The sequence below is a fragment of the Myotis lucifugus genome, unplaced genomic scaffold (genome assembly GCF_000147115.1).
Source record: "Myotis lucifugus unplaced genomic scaffold, Myoluc2.0 scaffold_520, whole genome shotgun sequence".
In the NCBI taxonomy this organism is placed as follows: Eukaryota; Metazoa; Chordata; class Mammalia; order Chiroptera; family Vespertilionidae; genus Myotis; species Myotis lucifugus.
In genome coordinates, this window is record NW_005871568.1 from 398853 (window position 1) to 414952 (window position 16100).

At 56.9% G+C, this 16100-nt stretch overlaps 2 protein-coding genes across 2 annotated transcripts in view; one reads left to right on the top strand and one right to left on the bottom strand.

The window, feature by feature from the left end:
* The window catches only part of PKNOX1 (PBX/knotted 1 homeobox 1), a 51714-nt gene extending 49416 nt beyond the window's left edge, over positions 1 to 2298 (top strand). Inside the window, exon 13 of the mRNA XM_023745134.1 lies at positions 269 to 2298. Coding sequence (XP_023600902.1) covers positions 269 to 302 — 34 coding nt within the window. The 3' untranslated portion in view covers positions 303 to 2298. The remainder of the gene's footprint in view (positions 1 to 268) is intronic.
* Positions 2126 to 16061, bottom strand: CBS (cystathionine-beta-synthase). The gene is given in 16 exon segments (XM_023745129.1): positions 2126 to 2941; positions 4732 to 4816; positions 5625 to 5733; positions 6161 to 6295; positions 6481 to 6558; positions 7084 to 7189; positions 7831 to 7915; positions 8563 to 8688; positions 9239 to 9268; positions 9270 to 9331; positions 10693 to 10762; positions 11215 to 11349; positions 11438 to 11517; positions 12501 to 12635; positions 13313 to 13419; positions 15957 to 16061. Coding segments are annotated over 15 exon segments (1434 nt in total). The 5' UTR covers positions 13365 to 13419; positions 15957 to 16061; the 3' UTR covers positions 2126 to 2795.
* Positions 16062 to 16100: the final 39 nt, after the last annotated feature.

Genomic DNA, 16100 nt, shown 5'->3' on the forward strand with positions numbered 1-16100 from the left:
TTTGAACAGAATCACAGAAGCCAGATTGAACCATAAAAGTTATATACCTGTTCTGTTATTAAAATGCTTAAGAAATGACATTTGCAAACCAGTGTTCCTAAAAGTGTTTCAGGGCCTGGTTTAAATACCCACTCAGTGGTAATGAGCAGCATCTATGTCTTTCCGATCAGTGTGCTGCTCAGACAGCAAGCTGCTCAGGTAGGTTACATGTGACCTTGCACTGCCGTTCTTGGTAGACACTGGCCCAGCAAGCCTTTTTCTTTTTAAGCAAACAGCACGAGGACACCAGCACTCTCCACTGAGCCCAGAGCACTGGCTCCCTGCCTCGGAGACTCAGAGCCGAAAGTCTGTAGGCTGCATATCCATGCCCCCCCCCCCCCAGGGGATGCTTCAGTCCACCCAGGCCATGCCCAGGCAGCGGCGAGTCCCCACCTGGCCCAGCCATCACGGCTGTGTGTGGAGGGCAATGTGGCCGCACTAATGAGAGGAGGAAGGGGTAGATGCCAAGTAGATCAACAGTGACCCCAACTCTGGGCAGCGTTGTCAGGCCATGGGGCTTCAAGATCCCAGCAGGAGCATTAGGAAGGCAGTGCCTGGCCACCCACACCCCCACGGCTGGGACTCTGCATGGATAGCCTGTTTCCTTGGCCCCTCAAAGCATCACTCCTGGGCCCTTTCAACCACAGCCTGTGGCTGCCGGGCCCTCCACGACCTCCCCTGGGGGAGACAGTTTTCTCTCCTGTGTTGTACTTTCTCATCTTCCAGTGCTTTCCTAGGCAAGAAGGTTGCTTGCCTCGGTGACATCTATACACCTCTCTGTTGTTAAGGAGAAATGTGCTTGCAACAAGAATCTGGCCGCCATCCCCTCTCCTTTCCGACATTTTTAGAATTCGTTACCTTGTCTCCCAGCCTCCATGTGCTGGAGATGCAGAAGTCTGATGCCTTTCTCATTCTGAGATTGTCTATTTGAGCCAGGTTTCCCCACCCCTGGAAGCTTTAGTTGGATCTTCTTGTCCCAAGTGATGTCCACCATGTTCCCTGTGTGGCTCCTCTCAATCTGCAAAATCATGTCTTTCAGTCTGGAACAGTACCTTGAATTATTTCCTTCTGTTTTCTTTTTCCTTTCTGGAGCTATTACTGGTCAGATATTAGAATCCAAGAAGTTTTTAGAATTGCAAGCACAAGAAACATGAAGAAAAATACATCATGGTGCATCATGCTGTCTAAAACAATATTGAAAATGAACAAAGATGGAGGACACACACTTCCTGATTTCAAAACATACTAAAAAGCTACAATAATGAAAACAGTGTGGCTCCGGCATATGGATAAATGTATAGACCAATGAAATAGGATTGAGAGTCCATAAGTAAACCCATACATCTATGGCCAATTGATTTTCAGCAAGAGTGCTGAGACCAGTCAATGGGGAAAGAATGTCTCTTCAACAAATGGATATCAACATAAAGGGATGACGTTGGACAACTACCTCACACCATGTATAAAAATTAATACATAATGAGCCGACTGTGAGTTAAAAGTATAAAACGCTTAGAACTCCTACAACTGAATAAAAGACGATTTAAAAATGGGCAAAGAACTTGACTTGGCATTTCTCTCCAAAGAAGATATACAAATGAAAGGAAGCCCAATATCATTGGTCATTAGGGAAAGGCAAATCAAGACCATGAAATGCCATGTCACATCCACTACCAGAGCAATAAAAAGAAAAGGAAATTAAGTATTGGCAAGGACAAGGAGAAACTGGAGCCCCATGTATTGTGGTGGAATATAAAATGGTACAACTACTATGGGATACAGTCAGGCAGGTCTTTAACCATAGAATTAATGACACTTCCCAGCATCCCCAGTCCTGGGTATCCACCCAAAATTATTGAAAATAGTTATTCAAACCAATGCTCATACATGAATGTTTATAGCAGCACAATTCACAATAGCCAGAGAGAATAACCTAAGTGTCCATCGATGATAAACAGGTAAACAAAATGTGGTATATCCACACAATGAAATATTCAGCCATAAAAAGGGATAAAGTACTGATACCTACTACAAAATGAACCGTGAAAATGTGTTAAGTGAAATAAGCCAGACACAAAAGGCCAGATTGTATGATCCCATTTATCTGAAATATCCCAATAGGTAAATCACAGAGACATACTAGTAAAGCAGATTAGTGCTGCCAGGAGGGAAGGGGGAGAGGGGAATGACTGCTTCTGGGGGTGATAAAAATGCTTTGAACTTGGCAGAGATGGATGTAATAAATGCCACTGAATTGTACATTTAAAATTTGTTCATTTTAGGTATGTGAATTTCACCTCAATTAAAAACCAAAATACTCAAGCCACTCTAACCAGCCCATCCCTGCGCAGAGGGTGCTGCTGTGTGAGGGTCACTGAATGACCCTTACTTCCTGAGCCCCTTCTGCTGCTCCCCATCTGGATTCTTCTCCAGAAAAGGCACTTCCTTCTGCTTCCAGTCCATTTGCCCCCATCGTGCATGGGTTCATCCACCGGGCTGAGTTCCCTTTTAATAAGGTTTCCTTGTTGAAACATTTTTAAAGAGAAAGTTAAAAAGAAAAGCACATTTTAATAAACCATAGATTCATCCAAGTGTCAGGTGTTAAGGGAAACATTTCTGCTGGCCTTGGGCTAAGTACCCTAAACCTGCTCATTGCTGCCCATAGCAACAGGGCAGTGCCCAGCCCTGGGCAGTTACAAGGCACACAGGCTTGTTTAGTGTTTGTGGGAGCAAAAGAGCAGGCGGCATGTGCGGGGTCAGAGCTGGACTACTCTGGATTCCAAGGCATTTGCTGACTTTGTCTTCTGGTCCCGCTCCCGGGCAGCCACAAAGTTCAGCAGGTCAATGGCGGTGACGACCCCGAACACCATCTGCCTCTTGCTGGACTTCCCGGGGCTGTGGTCTGAGGAGGGAATCAAGGCAGTAGGTTAAAGGCACCTCCGCAGGGAGCTGCACCTACGCCCAGACACGGTCAGAGGCTGAACCAGAGTGTGGCCCTGGGGGACCAGCCCTGAGCCTGCCCCAGTGCCTACAGGCACCTGTGTATTGTGGGAACCCAGGCAGCACCCACAGAAGCCCACCAACAGATGCCTTCTGCTAACAGGAGCCATCTGGGCGAAGCTGCAGAGAGCAAGGTGCTAACCTCGCCAAGCCATGCCCACTGGCCACACCTGTGGTCTGTCTGGATGCCCAACGCTCAAGTCTTGGCATGAGATTCCAACACCAAGCACACCCACAAGCTACATCAGCACACATCTATGGCCTGTGATTATCTTCAAACCCATGCTTTTCTCTGGGGCTTAGAACGAATGCTGGCCCTGGCCCTGGCCCCCCAAAGAGCAGTGAGGATTGTTGAGGTAGTTCGACTTGACTGGCCTGTGGAATGCCCAGATTTGGTCAAACACTATTCTGTGTGTTTCTAGATGAGATGAGATCATCAGTTGGATCGGTAGACCGAGTAAAGCAGATTGCCCTCCCTGGTGTGAGTGGTGGACCTCATCTAGTTGAAGACCTGAATAGGAAAAAAAAAGGCTCCCCATGTAAGAGGGGACTTCTCCAGCCTTTGGACTTGAACTGAAACATTGGCTCCTTCTGGGTTTTGAGTCTGCCCACTCCCCCTGCAGATCCTGGGACTTGCCAAACTAGTCATGTGAGCCAGTCCTAGTAAAGTATAAATCTCTATACACACATCCCACTGGTTCTGTTTCTCTGGAGACCCTGGACTGGTCATCATGAAGCACAGAAAGCCAGGTGGAGCTGAGGGGTGGGAGGGAAATGCCCAGGTCACATTACTATCCCGCCAGACCCCATCCCAGCAACTTCCCGGCCACCTGTCCCTAGGGTGGGGGTGCGGCGAAACAGAGGAGCCAGGCACCCTGCTGGCCTATTCGGAGCACCTCAGAAAAAACACGGGGAGCAAAGAGGAGACCAGCTCCACACATTTCAGGGACTTCGAGGCAAAGTGGCACTTTGGAGAAGCGTGTCCCCTGCAGGGGAGGGTGGTCTGTGCAGCCTCTGCAACCTGGCCCTCCAGAACCCCGGAGACTCATGCACAGTGGAGTTGGCCACCTTTGTAAAGGTCAGAGTCTCTTATGACCCCGCAGTTCTGCCAACAGCACGAAGGCAGCAGTGGACACGGTATCAAGTGTACTGACCCTGAAATTGGGACTCATTCTGGGGGGTGATCATATATGAGTAAATGTGAGGTAAGGAAGAACCTCCCACCCAAGCTCTGGGGTCTGGGAACCCGGATGCCCTCTTTACCCTCGGAGCCGCAGAGCCATTTCCGAAAGGGAGACAGCGGGCGTACATACCTGCAGGCCCCCCCACCACTCCTGCCAAGGCCTGGTCCCGTGCTGTGGAGCCAAGGACGGGAGAGGGGTTAGGCTTGGCCACTCAGGCCCCGAGACGGCCCTCAGCTGGGTGGGGGGCGGGCTCCAGGGCACTCCCAATTCTGATTACGACCCTCACCCTTGTGGGCACCCAGGCCTGGCCCACAGAGGGGTTCCTCTGAGAACCGTGCCCAAGGCTGAGGATGGCTGAGTCACTGCCACTGACTCCAAAAGCCTGTGAGGCTCCAGCGCCCCGCTGCCCCACAGGCACTCGGCTGCAAAGCACAGGTGGCAGCCTGGACCGGGCCTCAGGGGCCAGGGCCCTCAGGGCTCCCCCAGCCCTGCCCCCAGCCCCACTTACACTGGATCTGCTCATGGACCACCAGGGCGAAGTGGTCTATCTCCAGGATGCGCGAGAGCATGCCCAGCGGGTCAGTCAGGCGGATCTGGAAGAGAGGCCGCGGTCAGTGCTCACCAGGCAGCCCAGCCAGGCCCTCGGCAGAGAGGAGCACAATGGAACCTGAACTGTTTGGACAGCACGTTCTCCTGGGGTCTCTCCTTGTTATGGGGGCGGGGGGGGGGGTTGCTGCAGGAGCCACAGGACAGGCGACGGCACTGGGGATGAAATGGCACAAATATACGGATTCCGGTGACATGTCAGCTGTGTGTGGGGAGGAGGGGGGAGTGGAGAGGGGAGAGGAAGGTCAAGTTATCTCCTAGGTCCTAGGTTTGGGCACTTTTAGTCCCACTCACTGGGAGGTTGGAGAAGGCAGGTGTGAAACGGGGACCAGGGAGAGGGGACGCCCCGATGGCACTGCCCTCAGGGACACAGAGAGCAGGGCCCAGTCGGCTCTGCCCAAGCCTGTCAGAGGGTGGCAACATTGTCTCAGAAGCGGAGGCTTCTCCCAGAACATTCTATTTATTAAATCACTGTGTGTGCCAGGTGTTCTTAAACGAATGCTTCACGGGGAAATGAGGGCCCAATGTTAGGAAACCGACCCCCAGGCGTGGCCAAAATACAGCGGGCGTGGGAGAGCCCTCACGGATGGGCCTTTCCCCACCGGCTTCCCTGCAAAGCTGGGCGAATTCTCAGGTGTACAGGTTCGAGAGCGGCAGCCAGCACTGGCCCAGCTGGCACAGGAGCGGTGCAGAGGGTCGGGGACCTGGCCCCCTTGCCCAGGAAGCGCTGTGCCCCGCCTCCAAGGTCAGAAGCGGGTCTTGGCACCCACGGCCCCAGTGGATGGGAGCTCATACCTGCTTGAACTGCTTGTAGATGACTTTGTGAACTTGGTCTGACGGCTGCACCTTCCCAGCGAGCAGGCATGACAGCATGTTCCCCAGAGTCACCATCCCCAGGATCACTCTGGGGGTGAGGGGTGGGGGAGGGTCAGTGCAGGGCCCTCCCTGAGACCGCAGGACCCGCCCACAGCCGTCCTCCCTCGGCGCCAGAATGCAGAATTCCTCTCAGAATTCAGCAGACACCTGCCGAGTGCCCACAGGTGGCAGGAGGACAGTGATCAGATGCCCTGCCCTGGACCTGCCCATCCAGTGGCAGACAATAAGCCAATGAGTCCTTTGGGCATTTCCATCTGACAAGTGTCAGTCAGGGGGCTATGAGACGTCTCCTCCCTGGCCCAGTGCAGTGGGTGGGACACGGGTTAACACGGCCACCCCCCGCCCAGCCAGTGCTCGGGAACATGTCCAGTGGGCGGCCCGGCGCTCTGGACATCCCTGAGGGACTGAGGTCAGACAGCCAGACTGCCCTGTCCTGGGGTGTGGCTGAGACTGACCCCGATTCATCGACCACGGGCACCTGGTCGAAGCCCTTCTCCCGGAGGATCTCGATGGTGTGCTTGCAGGTGACCGTGGGCAGCACTGTCAGCGGAGTGGACAGGCTCAGCTCCTGGACTTTGAGGTGCCACCACCTGAGGGAAGAGGGCAGGGCAGGGAGGGCTGAGAGCCGGCAGGTGGGCGTCAAGGGCAACATCACACAGGGAGACCGTGGGGATGACCAGCCAGGTGTGGGACAGAGCACAGGCACCAGGTCCCGGGACCTGCGCTCTGCAGCCACTGTGGCTCTGGGTGTGGCCCTGCTCAGAGATGTCCTCACCAGGGCTTCTTCACGGGGAGGTCCTCCTCCTTCAGGAAGCCCTTCTGCAGCATCCACCTGTCGCTCAGGAACTTGGACCTGGAGACGTCAGGAGGTCAGCAGGGCCTGGCCGAGGGTCTCACCACCGTCTCTGCCCACACCAAGGGGCATAGTCCCCACAGAAAGCCCAGGACCCTCCCCGACCCCATCAGTCCAGGAGAGACCCCATGGCTGGCTGGAGCTCCAGGAAGAGGCCTGGGAACCAGACTGTAGAGTGCCCATGGGAACTTCATGTCCAGGGGCATCTGGTCTACCAGGGAGGAGGCGCTCAGAGCACAGACGGTTCTGTCCTGGAACCTTTTCTGTCAACCCCGTCGTACTCCCTGGGCGCCTCCTCCCTAACCCTCCTCAACACGCGCTCGGGAGCCGTGGGTGGAGGCCTGGCTGGGGAGAGGGGGGTGCAGAGCTTGCAGGGCCCCTGGCCCCACCCTGAATCCCGGCTGTCAGATCTCAGGGGAGTTCCAGTGGCGTAACCACAGCATCCCCTTGGCGGAGCCAGGGAGGGACAGGCCTGCAGGTGGGAGGCGGGAGGAGGGAGGAGGGAGGAGGGAGGAGGCTTCTTACATGTAGTTGCGGACAGAGTCGGGCAGAATCACCACGCAGCGCTGGCCCTCCCGCAGCTCCTGGGCCGCCTTCACGGCCACCGACATGGCGCTGCCGGAGCTGCCACCTGCCGAGAGGGCCGGAGTCAGACCCAGGCCGGCAGGAGCCTGGTCCCATCTCCTCGCCATGAAGCCCTGGAGATGGACACCCTCCAGCCTCTCCCAGCACCCGCCCCCGCTTTGGACCCCCATTGATGGGGAGCCTCCCCAAAGGACAATGCTGGTCTTGATTGAAAAAGCCAGGTGTCCTGAGATCGCTGGCCCCAAAACAAATACACCAATCACAGTGCTGCCAGGCCTCCTCTCGGCAGCCACCCCCGCCCCCGCTGGTGACTGCGGGAGCGAAGCCAACAGCTGCTTCCTCTTTCCGTCAGGCTCTCGGGCTCCCCAGGCCCTTTCCAGGACCCCGTGCCACGCCCCGCGCTCTGGTGGTTAAACACAGGAAACAAAGCATGTGGCTGCAGGGACCCCAGGACCCCAGGCCTCTGGCCACACGGGGAAGGGGCACTCCTACCCGCCCGTGGAGTGACCGCCGATGAGGACAGGCCAGCTGACCTCCTCGGGGTTGGAGTGGACGGACGGTACCCGGAAGCCGCCATGCAGCCCCAGAATGAGGGTGTCCTTTACACATCTGGACTGGAAGCTGGCAGAAGGCAAGCGCCCCCGTGTCCTCTGCACCCCGGCCGCCCAGCGCCTGCCCACCACTCACCGCACAGCAGTCCCTCCTGCGCAATCAGCATGCGGGCAAAGGCAAAGGACTCCTCATCGTTGCACTTGAACCACTTGTCCACCACCTGCGGGCAGGACCAGACTGCCGGCTCCGGGAGGCGCTCGGGCAGGTGTGCGGTTGGGGTGGGGGCCCCACAGCCGTGTTCACAACCTCTCGGATGCCCTCGGTCCAGGAAGATGTGACCCTTAACGGGCACAGCCCGGCACCTGCTCCGGGGTCTGAGACTCATGTCTACAAACCTGGAACTTTCTACCTCTCCCTGGTTCAACACATTGTGCTCGTGGCTATTAAACTGCCCGCCGGCTCCCGCGGCACAGCCGTATGTCCTGTGGCTGGACTCTGTCCCTCAAAACGAAGCCCCTTGTGGGTCCGTAGGAGTCCGTTCTGGGGTCCTTACCTCTCCGTTTCCCCTGCTCAACCGCCAGAGCTCCCGCCTCTGCAGGGGCCTGATCTGTGCCCACGGCCAGAGCTAAACTGCTGGGAGTCTTTGCCCAGTGGGTTCATGTCACTACTTGGATATGGCGCGGCCTGCCCCCTGGTCCTGACCTTGGACCTACCCTTCCTCTACCTGCTCGTATAGGGTCATGTTTCTCCTTCCTGCCCCAACAGGAAAGCCAGGCCGGTGCCGGGGGTCAGCCAGCCATGCAGACGTGCAAGCTGGTTAAAGGGCGAGCCCTGAGGACTGGCAGCGATCACTGCGGCCCCACCTACCGTCCGGTCCAGCACCGTGGGGATGAAGTCATAGCCAATGCCCTCCACCTCGTAAGCCGTCAGCTCCGTCCGGTTCAGCTCCTCGGGCTCAGCAAGGATGGAGCCTTCGGGATCCACCCCGATGATCTACAGCGGGAGACCGTTAGGGCTCGTGCCCAGCAAGTCTAATGTGGATGTTCCCGCCCTCACGGGGCCAAGACCACCCCGAATGGGCACCTGTTGATGATCTGCCCGTGGGATGCAGGTCTCGTTCCCGGCTCCGGGGCAAGACTGGAAACCCAGAAACCTGGGAGCCAGGCTGATTCCAACTCAGGGGCAGCTGGGGAAAGGGGTTCCGGGGCAGTCCCCCTGCACAGACCATCCAGGACACAGCCTGGCACAGGCCCTGGGGGGCAGTGGGGCCTGGAGAACAAGGCGCAGTGCTGGGCACTGACCTCCTCCTGGGCTCAGCACCAGCCGCCAGATATTTCTAGGAGCCCCACTCCAGGCCCCTCAACTCCAAGCCCCTCCCTCTCAGAGCCCCGGATGGGGCAGATGCAGGACCTGAGCCTAAAAGCTTAGATTCATAGTGACCCTTGGGGGCCAAACAAAAAGGACTCCCAACCCCGTCATCTGGTCGCTGGATTCCTCGCTCCCGGGCAGGGCCCGCACCCCCCGGCCGCCCTGGGGCACTCACTTTGCATCCGGGACACTTCTCCTTTAGCTTCCCTGGCGATGCCTGTGATGGTGCCACCTGTGCCCGCTGAAGCCACCAGCATGTCCAGCTTCCCTGATAGGGGAGAAGCCGTATCAGGAAGAACGTTCTAATAATAAGTGAAAACTTCCTTGACCGAGATGAAGGCAGATTATCAAAAAGGTCAAACTGTTCCGTTTCCACGGCTCTCATCACAGTGCTTTATCCTTAAGCAGTACCCATCACCGGTCACAGGGCCCCGAGCTTCATTTATGTCTCGGCCCCGGGACCTGTGTGGTGTAAGGCCCGCCAGGCGGTGCAGGAAGGACAGGTGTGGAGGCTGCCTGGGGGGGACGGGCACAGGGAGGCTCCTCATGATGCACTTTCTTATTTTTTTTTTTTTAAATATACTTTTATTGATTTCAGAGAGGAAGGGAGAGGGAGAGGGAGAGAAACATCAATGATGAGAAAATCATTGATTGACTGCTCCTGCACACCCCACACTGGGGATCGAGCCACAACCCAGGCATGTGCCCTTGACCCGGAATCGATCCAAGACCTCCTGGTTCATAGGGTGACACTCAACCACTGAGCCACACCGGCCAGGCATGATGCACTTTCTTATGCTGTTTGCTTTTGGACGATGACAAAAACGTAACTAAATTATGCAGGAAACAGAATAAACCACTCGGGCTTGGTTCAGAAATCATCTGGGCTCTCTCGCTGCTGAGCGCCAGCCCAGGCATCCTGCAGACAAGTCCACGCGGGCCCCATGCCGAGGCGGAGGGCTGTTTTTGCCAAATGAGAGAATTCGCACACATAAAACTTCGGTGAGCAAATGCCTGGATCTCCCTACCTGGCTCCTGGGCATGGACGAGGCTGCACTTAAGCCACTGCCAGCACTAGACTCCCAACAGGAGCCCAGGGTGCCAACCCCCTGGCAGAATCCCCTCATATCTCTTAGGGAAACAGCCCTTCAGAAGGCATCACAGCCCCACGGCCTTGGCACCAGTTACGTGGCAACGTTCCAGGGAGCCTCACGTCTGTATGGAGAGTAAGCTAATCATCGGCATTACCACCCAAGCTCGGAGACGGGAAAACCTGAACGTGGAATTCAAGGCCCAAGTCAGGGCTTGACGCCTAGTGCCATTCAGCAACGTGAAGTCCCAGCTGTGAGCCCAGCCCAGCCAAGGACATCCTCACTCCCTGCACTCAGGAGCTTCTGCAGCTGGGCAGACAAATATGCCTGCCTGGTACTGTGCAAGAGAGCACAACAGAAGCAGAAACCGCTCTAGAGAAATGCTCTGGATAGCACTTCACAGAGAGGGGACATTAGATCTGGGTTTTGAAGGATGAATAGGAGTTTACCAAAGAGTGGGTAAGTGACTTGTACACTCCCAGGCAACCAGGGAGAGCGGCAGTGAAGCGGGGAGAGGGGTTAGGATAGACGCACACACCGTCACACTGCTGCAGGATCTCCTCGGCCGTGCTGTCGTAGTGAGCAATGGGGTTGTTCATGTTTCGGTACTGCACGGAGAGAGCAAAGGGGCTGTGAGAGGATGTCAAAGACACTGAAATGGCAGCAGGCACAGGGCTGCAGGCAGTTTAGGAGCCTCAACAGACACAAAACATTAAACCCAGCTTTTCAGATGCGATTTCTGAATAACCCAGGAGTGAATAAGTGAGACAGAAGAGCGCCAGCCCAGGCATCCAGTAAAAAAGGTTTTCAGACCTTCAGAGGGCTTCTGGGATCCTCAGCAAAGGGCATGCCCACCCAACGCGATGAACTGAGGCGCTGGCCGCACGCTGGAGGTCCTCTCCAGCCGGGAGAAGCCCGAGACACGTGCCACTCACTGTCAGTCATCTCAGCCGCCCCCATTCCTGCTGCAAACGTGGCACCACCCCACCCCGACAGCCCCCAGGAGTGCCCCCTGGGTCCACACTCTGAATGCACATTCGCCCCAGGCCCCGAGCCTCACCTGGTCCAGGATGTGGGAATTGGGGATCTCGTTCTTCAGCCTCCACGCCACCCCCACATGAGACTCAGGGGAGTCGAACCTGGCGTTGGTGGGCGTCCTCACGATCTCCGCCCCCAGCGCCCGCAGGACGTCTACCTGCCGAGCAACATCGCGCCTTTACCCACCTGCCAGGCCTCCCGAGCTGGGGGAGGGGTCCCGGGAGGCAGGCCCGCCACCAACCTACCTTCTCCATGCTCATCTTCTCCGGCATCACGATGATGCAGCGGTAGCCCTTCACCGCGGCTGCCAGGGCCAGCCCGATCCCTGGCGAAGACATGGTGAGACCCTGCCCTGTGCACCTGCAGCCCACGGAGAGGGCACTACAGGACTCCCCAAAGCCCCACACTGCCCCCTCTGTCCTCAGGGCTGAGAGAGAATGCGGAGACGAAACAACAGGGAGTGTGCCCACAAGGAAGAAAAGCCAGGTGCAAACACAAGCACCAATTCCTCCAGCCTTTGCTGGGTGCCCACGGCTCGATGTGGGTGCGTGAGGGCCACAGCGGGCAGAGCAAACACTGTGGGCTGAGGGTGGGTACCCGTGGTCCTTGAAGGAAAGGGAGGGTGGCCTGAAGGCAGGCAGAGACCAGCAGGGCGGCCTCCCTGGTCACAAAGGGGTCAGGACCACTGTCCAGAGGATTGGAGTTGTAAGATCCAACGGAATCTGCCCCACTGGGCTTCAGACTGGCTGGGGACCAAGCACCCCTCCTTCTGTCTGGTTTCTCCCTTTGAACAGGGGTGTCCGTCCTATGCCTGTCCCACCGCTGCATTGGAATCCCATGACCCGTCGGGTTTCACAGGCTCACAGCTGGAGAGGACCCTGCCAGGAGGACTCTCCCCGACGCCTGGTGGAGATGGGACCTCGGACTGCAGAGATGATGCTGGAAGGGGCGGACTTGTTGGGGCCACTGGGATGATTTGCATGTGAGAAGGGCATGGATTTGGGGGCAGGTGGCAGCGCTATGGGCCGAATTGTATCCGCTGAAATTCCCATCCCCATCACCTCAGAAAACAACTGTGTTTGGAGATGGTCTTTGAAGAGGGGAGTAATAAGGTTAAATGAGGTCACGGGGTGGTTCCTAACCCATAGGACAGGCGTCCCCAGAAGAAGAGAGGAGGACACAGACACGTGGAGGGGGCGGCCGTGTGAGGACGCAGGGAGGAGACAGCGTCCACAGGCCGAGGAGAGGCCTCAGGAGGAGCCAGCCCTGCAAATCCCTGGGGCCGTCCGGGGCCGTCCCAGCGCTCACCTGTGTTCCCAGACGTCGGCTCGATGATGGTGTCTCCGGGCTTCAGGATGCCGGCGCGCTCGGCCTCCTCCACCATGCGCTGGCTGATGCGGTCCTTCACGCTCCCGCCCGCGTTGAAGAACTCACACTTGGCCACTGGGAGCCGGAGACGAACCGTGAGAACGGAAGGCCCTGGATCCCTCTCTGTCCCCTCCCCACTACCTGATCCACCTTGATGCAGGGCGAGGCCTGGTCTTCGCTGGTTCTATACATCGGCCCCTCTCCCCTCCTACCCACCACCCCAGCTGGCAGTGCCAGGCAGAGGACCATGTGGCAACTCCAAGGGAATGAGACAGAGGCGCCTGCAGGAGCCCCACTGGGCGGAGGGGTCAGACCCCCTCCAGCAGTCCCAACAGGAGCTTGCTGGGCAGACAGCGGTCAGCTCACTTGAGCCCCATGGGCCCGTAAGGCCCAGCCACACCCAGCGGCCCCTGCCAGACAACTTGATGCCCCGAAGCCACTGCGCCCGGATCACACCCCAGACCAGGCCCCCAAACCCTCCACACCCGCCTCCCACCGCCCAGGCGCTCCTACCCCTGCCACGCTCCCAGCCCAGCAATCACGCTGCCCTTTCCTGGGCCGAGGCCTCTGCTCTGCTCTTTCCTTAGGACGACTCCCGCCCACCTCCTAAGAGTTTGTAGTGTTTGCAGGAGGAAGGTGCTGCCCCAAAAGAGATCTGAAGACTCTGAAGACCTGGGCCAGCCTACGACACCCACAGCCCCAGCCCCCCAGCCCCTGCGGGGCGAGCGCAGGAGGGGGAAGCAGGTACTCACGCAGCTCACACTTCAGGCCAAAGTTCTTCCCGATCTTATTGATTCTCACCATGGGGGTATCTCCAATTTTCTTCAGGATATTTGGCAAGATTTTGGGCGACTTTGCCCTAAAACAGAAGAGCCCATGATGATTCAGAAAAACAAAAGGATACCAGCCGTGGCAGGACAGCACATTCTTTTAAATAAATCGAAGAACTGCCCTGGCCGGTGGCTCAACTGGTTGGAGTGTCGTCTCATATATCAAAAGGTTGCCGATTGGGCCAGGCCGGTGGGGTGTGGCGCAGTGGCTGACCATCAGACTATGAGCCAGGAGGTCATGGTTCGATTCCCAGTCAGGGCACATGCCTGGGTTGTGGGCTCGACCCCCAGTGCAAGGGGCAGCCGATCAATGATTCTCTCTCACTGATGTTTCTATCTCTCTCTCTCCCTCTCCCTTCCTCTCTGAAAGAAATATACATATTTTTTAAAAAGGTTGTGGGTTCAATCCCCAGGGGCCCTGAGACAGGTAAAACATGCTGCCTTCCACCCGGGGATCAAACACGCAGCCGCGCAGACACGCTGGCATCCAGCTGCTCCCTCCACTGTGGAAGGGGCTGAAGGGACAGCCAGGCCAGAGGCAGGTGTCAGGGTGAGGGGAGAGTCAGGCTGGGGCCAAGGGCTCCTGACCCCACTTTGGGGCCACGCCGGGGTTGGTTCATTAACTAGTTAAAGCCAAGGCCGGACAGAGGTAAACACCTGCACCGTCACGTGTGGTGGCGAAGGTCACACCAGCCCAGCAGGCGTTGTGGCGGCCAGAGCGGGCTGAGGACCACCCACCGCAGGGCAGGGGGTGAGCAGGCAGAGAACCCGGGTTCCTGCCTCCGTCACCTGAGAATCTTGCCTGCGGTCATCAGGGCAGGCCCCGGGGGAGAGCGTTTACCGCAGGTGGCCCTGGGGTCACCTCCTCTCAATGGCTTTCACTGTGACAGCCCCAGAGGCCTCCAGGACAACCCCACGGGTGCTTAGAATAACCCCACACTCCTTACCAGAGCCAGGGACCTGCCTGCCCCACCCCCTGAGGCCCCTCCACTCACTTGGCTGCTTCCACCCTCGTTGTAAGCCCACCCACCTCGGAACCGCCTGGAACCCCCTTTCCCAGATACCCACACTTCCAGCACCTTCTGCCTATGCAGGTACCAGCTCCAAGGCCTTCCCCTAGCCAGGAACCCTAAGGGCCGTTTCCTCTGGGGGACCTTGGTCTGGTGTCCCCCCCTAGCAGGTAAGCTCCTGCCTGACCTGGACCCGAGCCCAGGTCCCTTATACCCGGGTACCTGACCTAGGACAGGGGCGTAGGGCTCAGCTTCCAGATGGGATTAGCCCTTCAGGGCTTTGCAGGACGGGTGACTAGGCCAGGGTGGGAGGGGCAGGTGTCAAGCTGTCTCACAACCTGGAGAGAAGAGTGTCCTTTCCGCCCCAGGATCCCGGGTGAGGTCACCCACCCTCGGAAACCCGGTCTCTTCCCTGCCCGCCCCCAGCAGCCACACCCCAGCTGTCACTCACTGCTTCGTTTGTTTTGGCACCGAGGGCTCATCCTGTTTGGCCAGGGGCCCATTTGGCCTCCTAAGCACCCAGCATTGAGGTCTGTTTAGTGCTTGAGCTTCTGGGTTTGTAAATTTCCATTCCTATTTATTGGCCCCACAGAGGAGCACACCCCTTTCTCCACCCCCAGTTCTGATCTTAAAATCAATAACCGTGAATGTTGGTATAGCGGGTTATACGGAATAAGAATCAAATATCTAAAGCCCAGCTGGCAGGGCTCAGTGACTGGGTGTCGACCTATGAACCAGGAGGTCACAGTTCGATGGCCGGGTTGTGGGCTCAATCCCCAGTGTGGGGTGTGCAGGAGGCAGCCGATCCATGATTCTCTCTCATCATTGATGTTCCTCTCTCTCTCTTTCCCTCTTCTCTGAAATCAATAAAAATATATTTTAAAAAAAGAAGAATCAAACATCTAAAAAACATAGTCTTTGACTCTGAAAGATTATACTATGGAAATAAAGATATCCCTAAAACTTAGTGAGCTCAATTTAAGTTTCCCAATGGGTCGGGGGGTTTGTCTTTTTTCCCCTTGTCCGGATAGATCAGGGCACCTAGAACAGGGCACAACATACAGTAGGTGCTTAATAAAGATGGACTGACTACACGAATGTATATGGTTTCTATTGCAGTTGTTTGGAACGAAATAACGGCTACATCTAAATCCCGTTGGAGGGCTTAAAAAATTGTGGTTTATTCATCCAACAGTCTCTGTCCAACCTCAAAAAGAGGTCACTATCGAAAAAAACAGTCATGGCCAGGAGGAATGTGTACGGCTTAGAGTTAAGAGAGGTGCCGGTGTGAACCTAACTGCTGAAGACATGCACACTCGCCTCAAACCCAAGTGTGCGTTAGAAGCCTCACCGCTCCCCGTCACTCAGAGCCTGTGACGTAGGCACTTCCATCTATGTGTTCAGCATCTACTCTTGTTGGGCTCTGAGCCTTGGTGGACTGATCTACACAGCACCCCCACCCAGCAGCTCACCACCCGTCACAGTGATTGCAAGGGGGATGGGTCACACCCCAGGTGCACATGGCTCCTCCCCTCCGGGTGGGAACAGGGACTTACAAGGCCGTGTGGTGATGTGGAGAGTCAGTGATGGGCCTGCCCAGCTTCCAGGAGCACCTGCTCGGGGCATCAGGCGGATCACAGGTGATCCTGGTGTCTTGTCTCCTGCGGCTTCTGCTCCAGGCTCCTTTTGCTGAGTGCGTC